General features: G+C 28.6%; 5 protein-coding genes across 5 annotated transcripts in view; 4 read left to right on the top strand and 1 right to left on the bottom strand.

The window, feature by feature from the left end:
- LOC105833168 overlaps positions 1-23166 on the bottom strand; it is a 448328-nt gene that overhangs the window by 204943 nt on the left and 220219 nt on the right. The window lies entirely within an intron of this gene.
- LOC105829659 lies at positions 1134-4912 on the top strand. Its single transcript, XM_036290925.1, has 3 exons — positions 1134-3565; positions 3701-4221; positions 4335-4912. The coding sequence occupies exons 1-3, from the start codon at positions 2872-2874 to the stop codon at positions 4446-4448; spliced, it is 1329 nt and encodes a 442-aa protein (XP_036146818.1). The 5' UTR covers positions 1134-2871; the 3' UTR covers positions 4449-4912.
- LOC118646954 lies at positions 5054-9355 on the top strand. The gene is made up of 3 exons (XM_036290924.1): positions 5054-8064; positions 8196-8725; positions 8893-9355. The coding sequence occupies exons 1-3, from the start codon at positions 7371-7373 to the stop codon at positions 9016-9018; spliced, it is 1350 nt and encodes a 449-aa protein (XP_036146817.1). The 5' UTR covers positions 5054-7370; the 3' UTR covers positions 9019-9355.
- On the top strand, positions 12662-16419 carry LOC105828303. Its single transcript, XM_036290930.1, has 4 exons — positions 12662-13270; positions 14353-15064; positions 15200-15720; positions 15830-16419. Exons 2-4 carry the CDS (start codon positions 14377-14379, stop codon positions 15935-15937), a joined length of 1317 nt encoding a protein of 438 aa, XP_036146823.1. The 5' UTR covers positions 12662-13270; positions 14353-14376; the 3' UTR covers positions 15938-16419.
- On the top strand, positions 19459-22846 carry LOC105830526. The gene is made up of 3 exons (XM_012669900.3): positions 19459-21948; positions 22108-22637; positions 22739-22846. Exons 1-3 carry the CDS (start codon positions 21255-21257, stop codon positions 22835-22837), a joined length of 1323 nt encoding a protein of 440 aa, XP_012525354.3. The 5' UTR covers positions 19459-21254; the 3' UTR covers positions 22838-22846.

Genomic DNA, 23166 nt, shown 5'->3' with positions numbered 1-23166 from the left:
GCATATGAAATGTTACAAGGAAAATATCCATTGCAGATCGGAAGTATATACACATGTATATGATTCGTATATTACATGTATATACATAATGTATGTCCATTTATCATTCATTTTATATACATAACATGAACATAGAATGTACATAATACATGCATAATATTATACATATGTCCATAGTATATATACATAAGATGTACATAGAATATACATGATACAAATTTGTGGAGATTGTGTGTTGGTACGGTACCGTACTCGAGGCACGGTAGCTAATAAAAATGAGATTCGAGATCTGATTGCGGAGTTGCAAGTAACCCCCTTATATATGCAAGAGAGAATCACTTGACTCCGGAGAAAGGGCTAAGTTGCACCGTCTAGCGGTGATTGCGAGAATTACTCCTTACACGTGAGCGTACAAGTTCATGTTATAAAGGAAAAATATCTTGCATATGAAATGTACATACATTTAACATTGTGCGCTGTATATACATACTAAATACATTAATGGATATGCACTTTATATACCATAATGTATATTCGAATCATGTATGTGAGATGTATATACATTTAACATTGTACGCTGTATATACATATCAAATACATTAATGGATATACACTTTATATACCATAATGTATATTCGAATCATGTATGTGAGATGTATATACATTTAACATTGTACGCTGTACATACATATCAAATACATTAATAGATATACACTTTATATACCATAATGTATATTCGAATCATGTATGTGAGATGTATATACATTTAACATTGTGCGCTGTATATACATATCAAATACATTAATGGATATACGCTTTATATACTATAATGTATATTCGAATCATGTATGTGAGATGTATATACATTTAACATTGTACGCTGTATATACATATCAAATACATTAATGGATATGCACTTTATATACCATAATGTATATTCGAATCATGTATGTGAAATGTATATACATTTAACATTGTGCGCTGTACATACATATCAAATACATTAATGGATATACACTTTATATACTATAATGTATATTCGAATCATGTATGTGAGATGTATATACATTTAACATTGTGCGCTGTATATACATATCAAATACATTAATGGATATACACTTTATATACCATAATGTATATTTGAATCATGTATGTGAGATGTATATACGTTTAACATACAAGATATTTTTTTCACATTATGGAAAAAAAATGCATATACATAGAATATCCGATGTTATATGGGTATCTTTATGTATGCGTATAATATGTCATAACCTTTATATACTTATATGTACATGTAATCTGATAATCTTTAATATATTAATATATTAATACATTACAAAGTAATTCAAATACACACACACACACACACACATATATATATAGTTATTGCAATAATAAAAACTATTTTTTTAATAATCCTGTATGTACATCTATCTACTTAAAATTAAAATTAAATTTACTTTTGTAATTTTCATAATTGGCTTGTATCATTGATAATCTCTTCGTGTTTTCATTTGTATATACGAAGATTGGTTAATTATCTTACTACATGTATTTAATTCCTGCAACCGTTTATGAAGAGCAGTTTGCATGTACTGGCAATAGTTTCGTCTTGGATGTTGTTGTCTACGTGCTGTATTACAGCTTCTAAACAATAAATAAATTGATTGATCAGTTGGATGAGCTGTCAGATTAGATATGGGTAGCGTTTAAGATAATACGCATCAAATTGCATTGCGGTAAGTTTTTGAGAATATTATCTTTTGTAAGTCAATAGTTAAAATCTATGTAGTACAAGATGCAATTTAATTTAATTTTAAAAACCAAATGCGATGCTATTTTGACGTAGTAAAATTATAAATTCTGTTATGTAGATATTTATGATCTAACCGTCACAATGAATTATCTCTTCCTTTCCTCGATAAGCTGCTTCTTCATTTCATCCACGGTTGCATGATTGCATTTTTCAATATCTATACAAATATCAGTCAGGAAAACTACCAGTTTTTATGAAATATTATCATTTTAATTACACTTAAAATGTAATTTGTTCTGACATATTAGATTTGCACACTCGCCGATCAAGAATTTGATTTGACCTAGATAATTGTACGTTCAATTCTATTGAAGTGCAAATGTGTGATTTTTTTATAAACTAAATAAGACAAATATTCATCAAATCTAAAAGTGAGATTGTTAATGGAAAGCTTAGACATCAAAGAAAAAATTCTAATTGGTATATAATATGATGTATTATAACCTGTAATGTATAACGTATAATACAGATGTACAGTTGTATTAAAAAATTTGGAAAAATGATGATTTCTTCAGGAAAAAAAGTTAAAATTGTTATTAATTTATATATAAAAAGTGTTAGTATATGTATACAAAAAATTAGTAGGCACAGATACAAGATAATGTATTAAATAAATTATTGCAATATTAAAAGCTTATTATTTAAATAATGTAATAATGCAGCACTTATTTACTTACGAATAATCATAAATTTATTAATTTTCTTAATGGATTCGTATCACTGACCATTGTCTTTTATTTTTTACATTTTTACGTATCAAGCTTAATTAACTCTTATTAAATACAATTAATTTATTAAAACCGCTTGTATAAATACTGCATGCAACCAAATGTCGCAAAAGTAACACGTTGTCCTCCATTCTACGTGAAACAGAAAGAGTTTACTACTCATGTACTTGTCACTGTATTGCTTCCCTATTTAATTTTTTATATTCTTAAGAAAGCTTCTCATTATGTTTCGCTAAAATGTTTGTACTGCGAAAAACGTCAATATAATTAACAGTTAGGTTCGTTTGTGAAACTATTTAGAACGTCGATTAACAAGAAGTAAAAATGGAGAAAAAAATCCATGAGCAAACAAAAAATAACTTGCCTTCGATAGAGTACATCTTCCGTCCAATAACATATATTTCCTGGCTCCTAGGTGTCGGCATTGCACATCCGCGCAAATGCCTCAAATGTGTTACGATAATCCTACGTATAATTCATTTTGCCTTGTGTTCTATTAGCGTGATATACAATTTCAAAAATTTTCTCAATTCCAACAACGACTTCGATCTTGAAAGCGACATATACAAGTGTTTACGCTTTATGAACTTGGTGATAAGTCATGTATCCACGTATTACTACATTTTTCAAGTAATCGGGCAATACGACAAGTGGCTTGAACTGATGGACAAAATGAAGGAACTCGATCAGAAGATTATAAAGGAAATGCCTATAAGTAGCAGACCAATAAAAATTGTGGAAACGCTAGCGATTTTAGCGACGGTCACTTGTTGTCCTTTGTGCCTGATTGCGGACGTCTTGTATTATTACTTTACAAATAAAGAACAAATCGGGATAGACTTGACAGTTTATTACAGGTCAGCCCAATCCCTAATCAACAGCTTCGTCTTTGACGTTGTTGTTTTTGTGTTATATTATAGATTACAAGCGATAAATAAATTGGCCGGCCAATTGGATGAAATATCCGATGCGTTAGGGATAGCGCTTAAGATCAAACGCATCCGTAAACTCCATAATGGTAAGAAAATTTAAGCTTTTTTATTATGATTCAAGTGTAGATGTGTGGCTCAAGATATAGTTTAATATTATTTATTGCGAGATTGTAATAATAGTGATATCAATATGTAGTCAAATCGTAAATTCTTTTGTGCAGGTATTTGTGATCTTGTCATCATGGTAAATGATATTCATGGTTTTCATCTTCTCCTCTGTTCGGTGAACTGTCTTACTATGGTCGTAACTGAACTATTTGCAATTTACACAGTAATTATGGAGAAAAATAACACGTTTATGTTGATACATATTATCTTACCGATTCTGTACATCACACAATTTGGTCTGATGTGCTGGATTTGCACACTTTTACGTCGAGAAATCGATAAGATTATTTACACAATTGTACTGAATTTCAAACCTGTAAACCTTGAATTAAAAGAGAGGAGTCAATCAAATCTAGAAATGCAAACATCAGTGGAAGGTCCGAACAGCGGCCAAAATTCTATTTGGAGCACCAGTCACAGTCCGAACAACTTTGCCACGGAAAATTTGAGCAAAAATTTGAACCGTGACTGTGTTAGAAGAGAGATAAAGGATTTTTTGATTCAGCTGCAACATCGTCGAGTAGTATTTACGGCCTGTGATTTCTTTGAAATAAACAATGTAGTATTTAGCGGTGTAAGTACATGATTTATTTTAGTGAAACTTACTTAAAATTAGGTACTTTTAAATTGCAATATAAGTAATAGCTGTTACGCAAAACAATTAATTAAATTAAACTTATTTTTCAGTTTATTAGCGCGATCATTGTTTATTTGACAATCTGTATTCAATTTTATAAACCCACTAAACATATACAAAGTACTATACAAGAGGGCTTCAAGGCTATCAGATTTGGGAAGTAACGCGTTTTACTTATAACACCGTTACCGTTACAGTTATTTTTTTTTTAAACAGCCTAGAAACGGTATTACTTTTCTTTTTCTATAACTGTAACGGTAACGTAGATTTATTTAAAAAAGACGGTAATAAATTTAACAGTTATCTTTTTCATTACTTTTCTGGTTTAAATTTTATATTTATGTCATTTGTATAATTCAGTTTTAGTTATCGACCAGTTATTTGATGTGGAATTATTATAAGATTTTTCAAAATTGAAAAACTGTTTGTTAAATTTGATATAGCTTTACCAAGCAGTGCATCCGTTAAAAGGTTATTCAATATTGATAATTTTGTATTTCTGTTTTACCTTCTAGAGGTGTTCTACATGTTACGATAATACATGATCTATCCACAAATATTTTAATAATTTTATTGTATTTATGGGGTCTAAATTTAAAGAAAACGTTATATAATAAAATATCGACTTTTATTACAAATTAATTAAAAATATGGGTAAAATTTATAACAAATTTGTATTTTATAATTTAAATAACTTTATATCTTATTTCGAATTATTTTTACAGTTTTACACACTTTAAGACTTGTAAGTTTAAAATTATTGCGTTTTACATAAATTGGGCGTACAAAGAAATTTTTAATTTACAGTGTCTGTATTTATAAAAGTGGATGTTAAAAAAACCCGAATTTATTGGCTTCAAAATGTGTAAATAAGAGAAATAATATGTATTGTAGATTTTGACCTTTTAGATGCAATAAAATTATTATTAAAAAATTTATGAGGCTTAGAATAGTATTTAGGGGGTCTAAATACTTTCTAAAATTTGGCAAGAATATGTACCTATTTATAGAAATGATGTATGAAGCCACAATATACGTGTGAGTTTTTTTCAAATAAAAAATAAAAATAAACTATATTTTATGTGTGCTTGAAAAATGTAAGCAACTGAGTGCGAGGAAAGAGAAAAAACCGTATAATTATAATAATTTAATAATAATTAAAATAATTATAATTTAAGATAATTATAATTTAAATAAAGTTGGATGAAAGAATTATTACGAAAATGCATCTGTGGAATTGGAAGGCGTGTTTGAAGAGAGGAGTTAAAGAGAGAAATAGAGAAACTTTTTCTGTATGTTTAATTATTTAAACCATTATTTTACAATATTACTTAAGAAAACAACTAAACCAATTTAACTGCTTATTAGATAATTTTATTATGTCATAACAAAAAGATTAAAATGATTTAATCTGTCATTAACCTTTCAATTACAATATTTGCCTCAGAACAATGAGGATGCAATAAAATATTAGTTCTATTTTTGTTAATTAAATTAATGAATAATTTAACAATACTGGTGATAAGTAATTTAAATTAATGTAAAGAATTTATTGCGAAAAATAACACCTTTTCTACATAAGATGCGATAGAATTATATAAAGATATTTATCGCAATAACTAATGTACATTAAAGGAAAGCTTTTCTTTTATACTACAGTTATAAACAATTTAATTGTAATTGGACACTTCTCTTTAAGCTATGCTGTTCAACATGTGTTTGTAAGATTTTGTACACATACGCCTTTGCTGGACCATAAGATTGAAAACGCGTTAGAAAATTGAAACAATTTTTGAAAAATTCTTTTGATTATAATTGTTATTTACACATTTGTTAACTATTTTTCTTTACGCTCTGATAATTGCAGAGGCACGTATTGGCATTTAATATTTCATTTTTAAATTGGTATTATAAAAACTTCTATACACTATTTAATGAAAAAACACTTTTTAGTTTATATTTACGCTTTATATTTATATTTTTTATTTAAATTACTTAAAAACAAAGTGGTTTGCCAGTCTTGGCCATCTTCTTCTGTATTTGCTTCATAAAATATTTTCTTTTTATTAAGAAATAGATATTTATGCAACTAGTGCGGTAAGTCGGCTTGTTGTTCGTAAGCTACAGGATATGGATACACGAGCCGAAAGCAAGTGTGTCCATCCGCACGAGCGGGCAATAGCTGATCCGCACATGTCGCATACAACATTTTTTGTTACTTGTTTGTCAAAATAATAGTTTTTTTGTGTGAAATGACATGTGAGAAAAGAACCATTTTTTAGGCATAAATAGCGAAAAAGTATAATAATTAAAAATTTTTTAAAATAGTAACAGTATTTTTTATAGCTCTTCTTTTCTTATTATATTACTTTTTTTTGTTCACTAATTTTATTTTCTATTACTATTTAATTAATTAAAAAAATATATTTATTAATGTATAACATGTAATGCATAACGCATAATATATATGTACTGTTTGTTAACAAAGATTAGGAAAAATAGTAGTTTCTTCAGAAGGAAAAATTAAACTTAACTGTTTTAAACTTTTATGTATAAAGTATTGGGTCAAAGTATATATACAAAATATTAGTAAACACACAATATAAAATAATGTTATATTTAAATTATTGCAATAGTAAAAATTTCTTTCTTTTTAATGATGTATTAATGCAACACCTATTTGCTTAAAAATAAACATAAATTCAATTATCTCTTTAATGGGCTCGTTTTACTGATTATTGTCTTTATTATTTACATTTTTAAATATTAAGCTTAATTAACTCTTATTAAATGCATTTAATTTATTAAAACCGCTTATATAAACAGCTGCATGCAACCTAATGTCGCAGACGTAACACGTCGTTCTCCATTCTACGTAAGGCCAGAGAGAATTTACAACTCATGCACTTGCCACAGTGTTTTGCTTCCCTATTTAATTTTTTATATTTTGAAAAAAGATTCTCATTATGTTTCCCTAAAATGTTTGTACTGCGAGAAACTTCAATATAATTAAAAGTCACATTCGCTTGTAAAACTATTCAGAACGTCAAGTAACAGAAGAAGTGAACGTCGATTAACAAGTGAAAATGAAGAAAAAAATTCATAAGCAAGCAGAAGAAAACTTGCTTTTGATAGAGTTCATCTTACGTCCAATAACATATACTTCCTGGCTTTTAGGTGTCGGCGTTGCACATCCACGCAAATGTCCTAAGAGTGTCACGATAATCCTACGTATAATACATTTGGCCTTGTGTTCTATTAGCGTGACATACAATTTGAAAAATTTTCTCAATTCCTACAACGACTTTAATCTTGAAAGTGACATATACAAGTGTTTACGTTTTATAAACTTGGTGATAAGTCATGTATCCACGTATTACTACATTTATCAAGTAATCAGGCAATACGATAAGTGGCTTGAACTGATGGACAAAATAAAGGAACTCGATCAGAAGATTATGAAGGAAATGCCTATAAGTAGCAGGCCAATAAAAATTGTGGAAACGCTAGCGATTTTAGCGACGTTCACTTGTTGTCCTTTAGGCCTGATTGCGGACGTCTTGTATTATTACTTTACAAATCCATACAAAATCGGGATTCAGTTGACAGTTTATTATATGTCAGCCCAATCCCTGATTAACAGCTTTGTTTTTGATGTAGTTGTCTATGTGCTATATTGTAGATTAGAAGTGATAAATAAATTGGCCGGCCAATTGGATGAGATATCCGATGCGATAAGGGTAACGCTTAAGATTAGGCGCATCCGTGAAATGCATAATGGTAAGCAAATACTTTTATATTATAATTCAAGTGTAGATGTATAGCTTAAGATAAAGTTTAATATTATTTACCGAGAGATTGTAATAATAGTCATATCAAAACGTAGTCAAATCGTAAATTTTGTTATATAGGTATTTGGGATCTTGTCATTATGATAAATGATATTCATGGTTTTCATCTTCTTCTTTGTTCGGTGAACTGTCTTACTATGGCCGTAACTCAACTATTTGCAATCTACACAGTAATTATGGAGAAAAATAACCCGTTTATGTTGATATATATTATCTTACCGGCTCTCTACATTACGCAATTTGGTCTGATGTGTTGGATTTGCACACTTATGCGTCGAGAAATCGACAAATCCGGGATAATTATTTACACAATTGTATTGAATTTCAAACATGTAAATCTTAAATTAAAAGGGAGTAGTCAATCAAATCTAGAAATGGAAACATCAGTGGAAGATTCGAACAGCGGCCAAAATTCTATTTGGAGCACCAGTCACAGTCCGATCAATTTTGCCATGGAAAATTTGAGCGAAAATTTGAACCGTGACTGTATTAGAAGAGAGATAAAGGATTTTTTGATTCAGTTGCAACATCGCCGAGTAGTATTTACGGCCTGTGGTTTCTTCGAAATGAACAATGTAGTATTTAGTGGGGTAAGTACTATTATTTATTATTATTTTTTTTAGTAAAATATTTTTTCTAGTGAAGTAGTATTATTTATTTTAGTGAAATTTGCTTAAAATTAGCTACTTTTGAATTATAATATACGTAATAGCTATTACGCAAAATATTTAATTAAATTGTGTTTTTTTTTTTTCAGTTTATTGGCGTGATCATTGTTTATTTGACAATCTGTATTCAATTTTATAAACCCACTAAACATATAGAAAATACTATACGAAAGGAAGTTCACTCGATATGTTCTTTTAAAATTTGTGGATTTTGACTAATTTCCTTAATATTTACTCTTTGACAACTGCAGAGACACATATTAGCATTTAATGTTTTGCTTCTAAATTAGTATTATAAAAAGTTTTATTTAGTATTTTATAGGGTATGCTTTTTAGTTTATATTTACGGTTTCAAAGTCTTATTCTTATATTTTGTATTTAATTTAATCAAAAACAAAGAGGTCTACCAGTCTTAGCCATCTTTTTCTGCATTTGTTTTATAAAATATTTCTTTTGCATCAAGAAAAAGTAATGTCAAAAAATTTAATAATAACAATATTATAAATAGTTTCGCCTTAATTCGTTATTGTAATAAGTCAATAAACGCAAAGGTACAAGAGAAAGTCAGTGACGGAGAATGCGTGAAGTTGACTCCTTGTTACTAAAAATTGAAAAATGCTTCTAATGCTAATAATTATCGATAAAATTCTTTGAAAGGCTACCAAAATTTTCAATAGAATTGTCGGTTATCGAGAAATATTTCCATTTTGACGGGACTTGGAAAATTTTCGAATTTGTATCTTTAATTAAAGAAATTTTTTATTCCGCAGCTTACAGCTTCGAGTGCTAATAATTATCGATAGAATTTTTCAGGCGACTACCAGAACTGCCGATTTTTATCAGAAAGAATAAACGGTCTCAATTACATGGAATTTTTGCGCGATGAGTTGCCAAATTTATTATTAGCATTAGAAGCATTTTTTAATTTTTAATAACAAGGAGTCAACTTCACGCATTCTTCGTCACTGACTTTCTCTTGTACCTCCGCGCTTATTGACTTATTACAATGATGAATTAAGGCGAAACTATTTACCGCATCAAAAAATAGTATTAGACATTTCTTCTTAGATTTTCATTCTCTATCGCATGGTACTAAGCAAATCCGATGCTTTTGTAACATATATATATATATATGTTGTTTAACAAATGTTAAGTAAAATGGTTTTTTTCAAGAGAAAAAGTCACAACAGTTATAATTTTTTTGTATAAAGTATTAATACAACGTATATATAAAAAGTATTAGTAAGCACACCGCACAAAATAATGTAATATTTAAATTATTGTAATATTAAAAATTTGTATCTTTTTAATGATGTAATAATGCAGCACCTATTCCCTTAAGAATAAACATAAATTCAATTATCTCCTTAACGGACTCGTTTTGTTTGACCATTGTCTTTACTATTTACATGTTTACATATTATATTTAGCTTAATTAACTCTTATTAAATGCATTTAATTTATTAAAACCGCTTGTATAAACAACTGCATGCAACCTATAAATGTCGCAGACGTAACACGTCGTTCTTTATTGTACGTAAGACCAGAGAAAATTTACAATTCATGCACTTGCCATAGTGTTTTGCTTCCTTATTGAATTTTTTATATTTTTAAAAAAGATTCTCATTATGTTCCGCTAACATGTTTGTACTGCGAAAAACTTCAATATAATTAACATTACGTTTGTTTGTGAAACTATTTAAAACGTTGATTAAAAAGAAGTGAAAATGGAGAAAAAAATCCATGAGCAAAAAAACAAAAACTTGCCTTCAATAGAGTACATCTTACATCCAATAATATATACCTCCTGGCTCTTAGGTGTCGGCATTGCACATCCGCGCAAATGCCCCAAATGTGTTACGATAATCCTACGTATAATTCATTTGGCCTTGTGTTCTATAAGCGTGATATACAATTTGAAAAATTTTCTCGATTCCAACAACGACTTCGATCTTGAAAGCGACATATACAAGTGTTTACGCTTTATGAACTTGGTGATAAGTCATGTATCCACGTATTACTACATTTTTCAAGTAATCGGGCAATACAAGTGGCTTGAACTGATGGACAAAATAAAGGAACTTGATCAGAAGATTACGAAGAAAATGCCTATAAGTAGCAGGCCAATAAAAATTGTGGAAACGCTAGCGATTTTAGCGACGTTGATTTGTTGTCCTTTATGCCTGATTGCGGACGTCTTGTATTATTACTTTACAAATAAAGAACAATTTGGGATAGACTTGACAGTATATTACAGGTCAGCCCAATCTTTAATCAACAGCTTTGTCTTTGACGTTGTTGTCTATGTGTTATATTATAAATTACAAGCGATAAATAAATTGGCCGGCCAGTTGGATGAGATATCCGATGCGACAAGGATAACGCTTAAGATTAGACGCATCCGTGAAATGCATAATGGTAAGCAAATGTAATCTTTTCTATTACGATTCAAGTATAGATTTATGGCTCAAGATACAGTTTAATATTAATTACCGAGAGATTGTAATAATAGTTATATCAAAATGTACTCAAATCGTAAAATTTGTTATGTAGGTATTTGGGATCTTGTCATTATGGTAAATGATATTCATGGTTTTCATCTTCTACTCTGTTCGGTGAACTGTCTTACTATGGTCGTAACTCAACTATTCGCAATCTACACAGTAATTATGGAGAAAAATAACCCGTTTATGTTGACATATATTATCTTACCGGCTCTCTACATTACGCAATTTGGTCTGATGTGTTGGATTTGCACACTTATGCGTCGAGAAATCGACAAATCCGGGATAATTATTTACACAATTGTATTGAATTTCAAACATGTAAATCTTGAATTAAAAGGGAATAGTCAATCAAATCTAAAAGTGCAAACATCAGTGAAAGATCCAAACAGCGGCCAGAATTCTATTTGGAGCACCAGTCACAGTCCGAACAACTTTGCCATGGAAAATTTGAGCAAAAATTTGAACCGTGACTGTATTAGAAGAGAGATAAAGGATTTGTTGATTCAGCTGCAACATCGTCGAGTAGTATTTACGGCCTGTGATTTTTTCGAAATAAACAATATAGTATTTAGTGGTGTAAGTACATTATTTATTTTAGTGAAAGTTATTTGAAATTAGTTACTTTTAAATTGTAATATAATTAATAGCTATTACGCAAAACAATTAATTAAATTATGTTTTTTCAGTTTATTGGCGTGATCATCGTTTATTTGACAATCTGTATTCAATTTTATAAACCCACTAAACATATAGAAAATACTATACAAATGGGAATGTTATGTTATTTTAAAATTTGTGCATTTTAATTAATTTCCTTAATATTTACTCTTTGACAACAGCAGAGACACATATTAGCATTTAACGTTTTGCTTCTAAACTAGTATTATAAAAAGTTTTATTTAGTATTTTATAGAGTACACTTTTTAGTTTATATTTACGGTTTCAAAGTTTTATTTTTATATTTTGTATTTAATTTATTCAAAAACAAAATGGTTTGCCAGTCTTAGTCATCTTCTTCTGCATTTGTTTTATATAACATTTCTTTTGCATTAAGGAAAAGTAATGTTAAAAATTTTAATAATAACAATATTTTTCATAGCTATTTTTTTATTATATTATTTTTATTGTTTCAAATTTATTTCCTATAACTATATATTCCTTTGAAAAGAATTTATTTATTAATGTATAACATGTAATGTATAACGTATAATATATATATATATATATATGTTGTTATATATATATATATATATATATATATATATATATATATGTTAAATATATATGTTAAATTGTGAAGGTTTCTACGATATTTATTTAAATAATAATTGTTAAAAAAATTATAATTCTTAGTTTTTTATTTGTATTGTATTATGTTTTATTAATTTTTTTACACATATTTTTACTTTATAAAAAACCATGATACAACGGTGCCCTTTTAAAAAGAGAATTTAAAAAATTTTCATAATATCTTTATGTACGCGTATAATATGTCATAATTTTTATATACATATATTTACATGTAAACTTATAATCTGTAATATATTAATAGGTATACATTACAAAGTGATTCAAACACACACACACGCACACATATATATGTGTAATTATTGCAATGACTATTTTTTTTTAATAATGCTGTACACCTATCTACTTAAAATTAAAATTAAATTTACTTTTGTAATTTTCATAATTGGCTTGTATCATTAATAATCTCTTTGCGTTTTTATTTGTACATGTCATGCAAGGTTGATTAACTATCTTACTAAATCTATTTAATTTACTGCAACCATTTATGAAGAGCAGTTTTCATGTACTGACAACAGTTTTGTCTTGGATGTTGTTGTCTACGTGCTCTATTACAGTTTCTAAACAATAAATAAATTCATTGATTACTTGGATGAGCTGTCAGATTCGATATGGGTAGCGTTTAAGATAATACGCATCAAATTGCATTGTGGTAAGTTCTAAAGAATATTATCATTTGTAATGTAAGTCAATAGTTAAAGTCTATGTAGTACAAGATGTAATTTAATTTAATCTTAAAAAAAATGCAATGCTATTTAGACGTAGTGAAATTATAAATTCTGTTATATAGATATTTAGAATCTAATCACGATGAATGATCTCTTATTTTCTTCGATAAGCTGCTTCTTCACGGTCATGATTGCACTTTTCAATATCTATACAAGTATCAGTCAGACAAACTACCAGTTTTTATGAAATATTATTATTTTAATTACGCTTACCATTAGTATTTTGTTCTAACATATTAAATTTACACATTTGCCCGTCAAGAATTTGATATGACTGGGATGTATGTTCAATTCTATTGAAGTGCAAATGTGTGATTTTTGATAAACTAAATAAGACAAAAAATTCATCAAATCTAAAAGTGAGACTGTTAATGAAAAGCTTAGACATCAAAGAAAAAATTCTAATTGGTATATCACATGATGTATTATAACTTGTAATGCATAACGTATTATACAGATATACTGTTGTTAAAAAATTTGGAAAAATGGTGATTTCTTTAGGAAAAAAAGTAAAAATGTTATTAATTTGTATGTACAAAGTATTAGTACAAAGTGTATACAAAGAGTTAGTAGGCGCAGATACAAGATATAATAAATAAATTATAGCAATATTAAAAACTTATTTTTTAAATAATATAATAATGTAGCACTTATTTACTTAAGAATAATCATAAATTTATTAATTTTCTTAATTGATTCGTATCACTGACCATTGTCTTTTATTATTTACATTTTTATATACCAAGCTTAATTAACTCTTACTAAATACAATTAATTTATTAAAATCGCTTGTATAAATGCTGCATGCCAAATGTCGCAGAAGTAATACGTTATCCTCCATTCTACATAAAGCCAGAAAGAGTTACTACTCATGCACTTGTTACAGTGTTTTGCTTCCCTATTTAATTTTTTATATTCTTAAAAAAGCTTCTCATTATGTTCCGCTAAAATGTTTGTACTGCGAAAAACTTCAATAACAGTTACGTTTGTTTGTGAAACTATTTAGAACGTCGATTAACAAGAAGTGAAAATGAAGAAAAAAATCCATGAACAAGCAAAAAAAAACTTGCCTTCGATAGAGTACATCTTATGTCCAATAACATATACCTCCTGGCTCGTAGGTGTCGGCATTGCACATCCGCGTAAATGCCGCAAATGTGTCACGATAATCCTACGTATAATTCATTTGGCCTTCTGTTCTATTTGCATGATATACAATTTGAAAAATTTTTTCACTTTCGAATTCGATCTTGAAAGCGACATGTACAAGTGTTTAAGCTTTATGAACGTGGCGATAAGTGATGTATCCACGTGTTACTACATTTATCAAGTAATCGGGCAATACGACAAGTGGCTTGAACTGATGGACAAAATAAAGGAACTTGATCAGAAGATTATGAAGGAAATGCCTATAAGTAACAGGCCAATAAAAATTGTGGAATCGCTAGCGATTTTATCGATGTTCACTTGTTGTCCTTTGTGTCTGATTGCGGACGTCTTGTATTATTACTTTACAAATAAAAAAGAAATCAGGATAGACCTGACAGTTTATTATAGATCAGCCCAATCCCTAATTAACAGCTTCGTTTTTGACGTTATTGTCTATGTGTTATATAATAGATTACAAGTGATAAATAAATTGGCCGGCCAATTGGATGAGATATACGATGCAATAGGGATAGCGCTTAAGATTAAACGCATCCGTGAACTCCATAATGGTAAGAAAATTTAACCCTTTTTATTATGATTTAAGTGTAGATGTGTGGCTCAAGATATGGTTTAATATTATTTACTGCGAGATTGTAATAATAGTGATATCAAGATGTAGTCAAATTGTAAATTCTTTTATGCAGGTATTTGTGATCTTGTCATCATGGTAAATAATATTCATGGTTTTCATCTTCTCCTTTGTTCAGTGAACTGTCTTACTATGGTCGTAACTGAACTATTTGCAATCTACATAATAATTATAGAGAAAAATGACACGTTTATGTTGATACATATTATCTTACCAATTCTGTATACCACACAGTTTGGTTTGATGTGCTGGATTTGCACGCTTTTGCGTCGAGAATTCGATAAGGTTATTTACACAATTGTACTGAATTTCAAACTTGTAAACCTTGAATTAAAAGGGAGAAGTCAATCAAATCTAGAAATGCAAACATCAGTGGAAGGTCCGAACAGCGGCCAAAATTCTATTTGGAGCACTAGTCACAGTCCGAACAACTTTGCCATGGAAAATTTGAGCAAAAATTTGAACCGTGACTGTATTAGAAGAGAGATAAAGGATTTTTTGATTCAGCTACAACATCGTCGAGTAGTATTTACGGCCTGTGATTTCTTTGAAATAAACAATGTAGTATTTAGTGGTGTGAGTATATTTATCTATTTTACTAAAATTTACTTAAAATTGGCTTTTGAATTGCAATATGAGTAATAGCTATTACGCACAACAATTAATTAAATTATGTTTTTTTCAGTTTATTGGCGTGATCATCGTTTATTTGACAATCTGTATTCAATTTTATAAACCCACTAAGCATATACAAAAATACTATACAAAAGGGAATCATTCTAAAATTTGTTGATTTTAACTAATTTTCTTAATATTTACTCTTTGACAACTGCAGAGACACATATTAACATTTTGCTTCTAAATTAGTATTATAAAAAAGTTCTATTTAGTATTTTATAGAGTACACTTTTTAGTTTATATTTACGGTTTCAAGGTCTTATTTTTTATAATTTGTATTTAAATTATTCAAAAACAAAGTAGTTTGCCAATTTTGGCTATTTGCTTCTGCATTTGTTTTATAAAATATTTCTTTTGCATTAAGAAAAAGTAATTTCAAAAATTTTAATAATAACAATATTTTTCATAGCTATTTTTCTTATATTATTTTTATCTTTTCACATTTATTTCCTATAACTATTTATTCCGTTAAAAGGAATTTATTTATTAATGAATAACATGTCATGTATAACGTATAATATATATATGTTGTTATTTAACAAATGTTAAGAAAAATGGTGGTTTTTTTTTAAGAGAAAAGTCACAATTGTTATGATTTTTTTGTATAAAGTATTAATACAACATATATATACAAGGTATTAATATGCACATTACACAAAATAATATAATATTTAAATAATTGAAATATTAGTAACTTATTTTTTTTCAATAATGTAATAATGTAGCACCTATTCCCTTAAGAATAAACATAAATTCATTAATCTCCTTAATAGGCTCGTATTACTGATCATTTTCTTTCATTATTTACATTTTTACATAACAAGCTTAATTAACACTTATTAGATGCATTTCATTTATTAAAACCGCTTCTATAAACAGCAATGCAATCTAATGTTGCATTAGTGACATATCGTTTTCTATTCTTTGTAAGTCCGAGAGAGTTTACAACTCACGCTCTTGCCACAGTATTTTGCTTTTATTTTTTATATTTTTAAGAAAGAAGTTTTTCATTACGTTTTTCTGAAATGTTTGTGTGAATGTACTGCGAGATACTTCAATATAGTTAACAGTTATGGTCGCTTCTGAAGCTATTTAGAACGTCGATTAACAAGAAATGAAAATGGAAAGAAAAATCCATAAGCAAGCAGATGAAAACTTGCTTTCCATAGAATACGTCTTACGTCCAATAACATATACCTCCTGGGTTCTAGGTGTTGGTGTTGCACATCCGCGCAAATATCCTAAGACTGTTACGATAATTCTTCGTATCATTCATTTAGCCCTGTGTTTTATTAGTGCAATATACAACTTAAAAAAATTCTTTAAATATTACAACAGCACATTCAATTTTCAAAGTGACATGTACAAGTTTTTACTCTTTGTGAATTTGGTGATAAATCACGTATCTACGTGTTACTACATTTATCAAGTGATCAGGCAATACGACATGTGTCCGAAACTAATGGATAAAATAAAGGAGTTTGATCAGAAGATTAGGAGGGAAATACCTATAAATGACAAGACAATAAAAATCATGGAAGCACTAGCTATTCTAGTGACCTTTATTTGTTGTCCTTTGTGCCTGATTCTGAATATCTTGTATTATTACTTTACAAATCCATATAAAATCGGAATTCAGTTCACAGTTTATTATATGTCATCCCAATCCCTGATTAACAGCTTTGTTTTTGATGTTGTTGTCTATGTGCTGTATTGTAGATTACAAGCGATAAATAAATTGACCGGCCAATTGGATGAGCTATCCGATACGCCAGGGATAGCGCTTAAGATTAGACGCATCCGAGAAATGCATAGTGGTAAGCGAATATAATCTTTTTTATTATTTTAATTCGAGTATAGAGGGTTAAGATACAGTTTAATACTAATTATAAAGAAATTGTAAAAATAATGATATCAAGACGTAGTCAAATCGTAAATTCTGTTATGCAGGTATTTGTGATCTTGCCGTCATGGCGAATGACATTTATGGTCTTCATCTTCTCTTCTGTTCGGTGAACTGTCTTACTATGATCGTATCTCAACTATTCACAATCTACACAGTAATTATAGAGAAAAATAACACGTTTATTTGGATGTTTATTATGTTATCGATTTTGTACATCATGCAATTTGGTCTGATGTGTTGGATTTGCACACTTGTGCGTCGAGAAATTGACAAGACCGGAATAATTATATACACATTTGTACTGAATTTAAAACATGAAAATCTTGAATTAAAAGGAAGGAGAAGTCAATCAAATGTAGAAGTGCAAACGTCAGTGGAAGGTCCGAACATCGGGCAAAATTTTATTTGTAGCAGCACTCAGTATCTGAACGATGTCGCCATAAGAAACCTACACAAAAACTTAAATCGTGATTGTATTAGAAACGAGACAAATGATTTTTTAAATCAACTGCAACATCGTCGAATAGTATTTACGGCCTGTGACTTCTTTGAATTAAACAATGTAATATTTAGTGGTGTGAGTATATTATTTAATCATTTTACTGCAATTTACATAAATTAACTACTTTTGTATTGCAATATAGTAATATCTATTATGCAAAACAATTAAATTTATTTTTCAGTTTATTGGCGTGATCATCGTTTATTTGACACTCTGTATTCAATTTTATAAACCAGTGAGTAAAGAAAACGTAGCATTGTTAGCCGCTAATATGTTAGGGTAAACTCGAATATGTTGACTATAATTTTTAAAATGCAAAAAACATACTTTTTTATTTTTATGAATTTTGAAGAGCGTTTGGTACATTACTTTACTGAAGCTGAAAGCGTGTAACACTATTAGCATTAAAGCGAAAATACTTAATAAACGTTTTATATTACCTAAATATTAAAAAATTAATATTGGCCACATTTCACATCTTTGAGAGAATAAAATATGGCTATAATATTATATAACAATTGGCCATTCATATTTTATGTACTTAACATTTATAGAATAATAAATAAAATGAAACTTATAATTTTAAATATTTAATTTTATTGTCATATATTATCACATATATTTAATTGTATTTTTAAACATTATTAATATTAAATGGTCATATAAGTTTCAGATCTATTTAACTTATTGTCGTTATTAAAAAAAAAAGTTTACATTTATGTGAAATATAAAATATTAGGTGGGCAATTTAATTCTCATCTTTTTAATAAAATATATACATAAACACTTATTTCGAAAGAAGTCATAAACTACTCAAAGATGTGAAAGAAAGATATTTATTTACTAAAAAAATAAAAAGGAAAATAAAAGATATAATCACACATTACAATTTACCTTTGTCATGTGTGGAACGTTAATTGTGACAGCTTAACTGTAATTTATTCGACCTTGTGGCAATTTTTAATAAACACATGAAAAATTTTGCAAGCTGATAAAAGTAAGAATATGATATAATTCCCACAATATTGTTACTTGAAATAGTATATGCACTTAAATTACAGTAAATATCGATTATTTTTGAAAATAATTAAAAGAACACATTATTTAGCAATTATTGGAGAAATTATAGTCATTGGCCATTTTCTCCGTATGGCCATCATACTCTAATTTATCTTAATCTAAAGTGTCAAAATTGCAAATGTAATATGTTGTCTTTTATTCTTATATGGAATATCAAGAAGAATTCACGACATACGCTTGCCAGAGTTTCGCTTTTAGAAAAATTTTACTATTTTTGCTATGAAATATTCTGTATCGTGAAAAACTTTATGTAATAATAGCGTGTCCATACTCGTTTACAAAAAGAGATCTAATAGGAAGAAGGTAAGAGGCGAAAATAGAGGAATACAATGTGTCAATGAAAGACAATTTGCCGTTGATAGAGCAGACTTTACATTCAATATCATATATAATATTTACTGGAGGTCGACAGAGATTGCATGCCAACGAAAATGTTTTAAGGTTTCGTGTCGACATGTTGCTACATTTATTGCAGTATCAGGCAGTATATAAATAGAAAATAATAAATAAAATAAAGTAGCTTAATCAGAAGGAAAAAGGCGTTGATAAAAGACGTGCTACTGAAAACGTAGAAATATCAGCGATTCTTGTAACTTTGGTCTACTATCTTTTGTTCTGATTATACATTCTTGCATTATTACTATACACATCCAGAATACATTTTCGCGTTTGACTTGCTGTTTCACCACATGTTAGTTTAGTCATTGATCAATAGCTTCATCTTTGATGTTACCGTTTATAGGCTTTATTGTAAATTCTATTTGATAAATAAACTAATCGAGCAGCTGGATGAATTATTTGTTGCGCTATAGATCACACACGAAATTATACTAATCAGAGAATTGCATAGTAATACGTTTCTTGAAAATATTATTTTTTGTATTATAGTAATTCAAGTTTTGATGTATGATTTACGATGTTCAATAAATAATATTCCTTACGTCTATGAATACATTGTAATATTGTATAATAATATATCAAAATATTATATATTAAAATCGTAAACTATTATAGGCAGATATTTGTGATTTTGTTATTATACTGAACGATATTCATATCTTTTATCTTCTTTGTTCGGTGAATTGCTTTATTGTAGTCGCGAAAATCCTATTTAGAATTTACAGCGTCGTAGAAAAAAATTTATGTTTACATCAATAAATATGAGATAGATAGGATACATTCTATTTTTTGTATTCCATGTGTTACACAATTTTCTGATTTGTTGGATTTGCACCATTCACGAGACGAATCCAAGAGGACTGGGATAATAATTATACATTTGCACTGAATTACAAAAATCTGAAACTGTGTCAGAAATGAGGTCAAAGATTTTTCAATTCAATTACATCAGCATTGAATAGTATTTACGGCCTGCAATTTGTTCAAAGTGAACAATACTCTTTTCAGTGATGTGAGTACATAATTTATTTACTGCATGACAGTTTACAGAGAGCTCTTCTTGAATTACAATGTAACCAATATCTTTCAAAGAATTAAATTATGTAAATTAATTTTTCAGTTAGTATGTTTTATTTCCGCTTATTACGGCACACCTATTTACTTAAAATTAAAAATACATTTATTATTTTAATTTTCTTAATTGTCTCAACACTTATATTATTAGTTATCACCTTTTCTTGTTTTTTAGCTACATTAAGCATTTGCACATATTAAGTTTAATTAATAATTTTTTAAATGAATTTAGTTTATTAAAATTTCATTATGCTGGTATGCAATTTAATGTTATAAAATTGTGAGGTAATACGTTGTTTTTTATTGTGTGTGATACACCAGTGAGAATTTACAACTTGCGCGCTTGTCGGAGTATTTTGTTCCCAGAAAGCTTTACTATTTTCCTTCAAAATATTGTGTAATATTTTACGTAAATTTTAATGTAATCAATAGTTACATTTATTTATAAAACGTGGACAACAAGAGCCGAAAATGGAGGAGATCCACATCCAAATGGAAGACAACTCGCCTTCGATAGAGCACACCTTACGTCCAATAACGTACACCTCTTGGTTTCTGGGAGTCGGCATTCCACATCCGCGCAAATGCCACAAGAGTGTTACGATAATCCTACGTATAATTCATTTGGTCCTGTGTTCTATTAATGCGTTGCACAGTATGACAAATTCCTACATTGACAGTATAGTCATCAATTTTAAAAGCGACATATACGAATTTATATTCTACATAAACTTGGTGATAACTTACGTATCCACGTATTACTACATTTGTCAAGGGATCAGACAATACGACAAGTGGCCGGAATTAATGGATAAAATAGAGAAGTTTGATCAGAAGATTAGAAGGGAAATACCTATAAATGACAAGCCAGTAAAAAATGTGGAAGCGCTAGCGATTCTAGCGACGTTAACTTGTTGTCTCTTGTGGCTGATTATGTATTTCTTGTATTATTTCTATATTAATCCATTTGTCATGTTTGAGAGTGACTCGGTGTTTTACTTTATACCATTCCAATCCTTGATCAACAGCTTCGTCTTTGACGTTGTGATTTATGTGTTGTATTATAGATTACAGGCGATAAATAAATTGATCGGACAATTGGACGAGTTATCCGATGCGCTAGGGATCGCGCTCAAAATTAGATGCATTCAAGAAATGCATAATGGTAAGTTACTGTGAATATAATCTTTTTTGTTATTGTAATTTGAGTGTAGATGCATGACTTAAAAAAATATAGTTTAATTTTATTTACAAAAAGATTATAGTAATAGTGATATTATTAATATTATTCAGATACAGTTGAATAAAAAATTTTGTTATGCAGGTATTTATGATCTTATCATGATGGTAAATGATATTTATGGTTTTTATCTTCTCATCTGTTCGGTGAACTGTCTTACTATGGTGGTATCTGAACTATTCGCAATTTATGTGGAAATTGCGATGGGAGATAACTCGTTCATGTTGATACATATTATCTTATCGATACTGTACACCATGCAATTTGGTCTGATGTGCTGGATTTGTATGCTTGTGCGTCAAGAGTTCGACAAGACTGGGATAATTATATGCGCAATTGTATTGAATTTTAAACATGTAAATCATAAATTAAAAGGAAGGAAAAGTCAATCGAATCTAGAAATGCGAATATCAGTGGAAGGTCTGAACAGCGGCCAAAATTCTATTTGGAACAGCAGCCACTATCTGAATAACGTTACAAAAGAAAACCTATGCAAAATGAACCATGACTGTATTAGAAACGAGATAAATGATTTTTTGATTCAACTGCAACATCAACGAGTAGTATTTACGGCCTGTGGTTTCTTCGAAATAAACAATGTAGTGTGCACTGGTGTGAGTACATAATTTATTTATTTTATTGCAATTTACATAAAATTGCAATATAAATAATATCTGTTGTAAAAATTAATCAAACAATTAAACTTATTTTTCAGTTTATTGGCGTGATCATAGTTTATTTGACAATCTGTATTCAATTTTATAAAGAATCCGATGCTGATTTTATACAAAAAGAGGAAAGAAGAAGAAAGTAAAAAGAAAAAATAAAGTAAAGAGAAGACCCTTTTTACTTTACATTTAAATTTTTTAAGAGTTATTTCTAGCATTTGTTAAAACATATTATTTAAGAACAAAATAATTTGCCAGTATTGACAATCTTTTTCTATATTTGTTTTAAAATATAATTTTCTTGTATTAAAAAATAATTCTTAAAATTTCAATGGTCTTTTTTTATTTTATTCTTTTTAGTCTTATTGAATTTATTTTTCATTAATATATAATGTACATATAATACATACTGCTACTTAACGAAAACTAGAGAAAATGGCAATTTCTTCAGCAGGAAAAAACCGTTATTAATTTT

Source organism: Monomorium pharaonis, chromosome 8, assembly GCF_013373865.1.
Source record: "Monomorium pharaonis isolate MP-MQ-018 chromosome 8, ASM1337386v2, whole genome shotgun sequence".
Lineage (NCBI taxonomy): Eukaryota > Metazoa > Arthropoda > Insecta > Hymenoptera > Formicidae > Monomorium > Monomorium pharaonis.
Note: the sequence above shows the minus strand (reverse complement) of the source record. Positions and strands in the feature narration are given on the sequence as shown.

Excerpts from the sequence above, each read along its gene's own strand:
- LOC105829659 (XM_036290925.1), top strand. The coding sequence starts at position 2,872 with ATGGAGAAAAAAATCCATGAGCAAACAAAAAATAACTTGCCTTCGATA. Across the intron at positions 3,566-3,700 it reads CATCCGTAAACTCCATAATG|GTATTTGTGATCTTGTCATC; the intron begins GTAAGAAAATTT and ends TCTTTTGTGCAG. Across the intron at positions 4,222-4,334 it reads ACAATGTAGTATTTAGCGGT|TTTATTAGCGCGATCATTGT; the intron begins GTAAGTACATGA and ends CTTATTTTTCAG.
- LOC118646954 (XM_036290924.1), top strand. The coding sequence starts at position 7,371 with ATGAAGAAAAAAATTCATAAGCAAGCAGAAGAAAACTTGCTTTTGATA. Across the intron at positions 8,065-8,195 it reads CATCCGTGAAATGCATAATG|GTATTTGGGATCTTGTCATT; the intron begins GTAAGCAAATAC and ends TTTGTTATATAG. Across the intron at positions 8,726-8,892 it reads ACAATGTAGTATTTAGTGGG|TTTATTGGCGTGATCATTGT; the intron begins GTAAGTACTATT and ends TTTTTTTTTCAG.
- LOC105828303 (XM_036290930.1), top strand. The coding sequence starts at position 14,377 with ATGAAGAAAAAAATCCATGAACAAGCAAAAAAAAACTTGCCTTCGATA. Across the intron at positions 15,065-15,199 it reads CATCCGTGAACTCCATAATG|GTATTTGTGATCTTGTCATC; the intron begins GTAAGAAAATTT and ends TCTTTTATGCAG. Across the intron at positions 15,721-15,829 it reads ACAATGTAGTATTTAGTGGT|TTTATTGGCGTGATCATCGT; the intron begins GTGAGTATATTT and ends TGTTTTTTTCAG.
- LOC105830526 (XM_012669900.3), top strand. The coding sequence starts at position 21,255 with ATGGAGGAGATCCACATCCAAATGGAAGACAACTCGCCTTCGATAGAG. Across the intron at positions 21,949-22,107 it reads CATTCAAGAAATGCATAATG|GTATTTATGATCTTATCATG; the intron begins GTAAGTTACTGT and ends TTTGTTATGCAG. Across the intron at positions 22,638-22,738 it reads ACAATGTAGTGTGCACTGGT|TTTATTGGCGTGATCATAGT; the intron begins GTGAGTACATAA and ends CTTATTTTTCAG.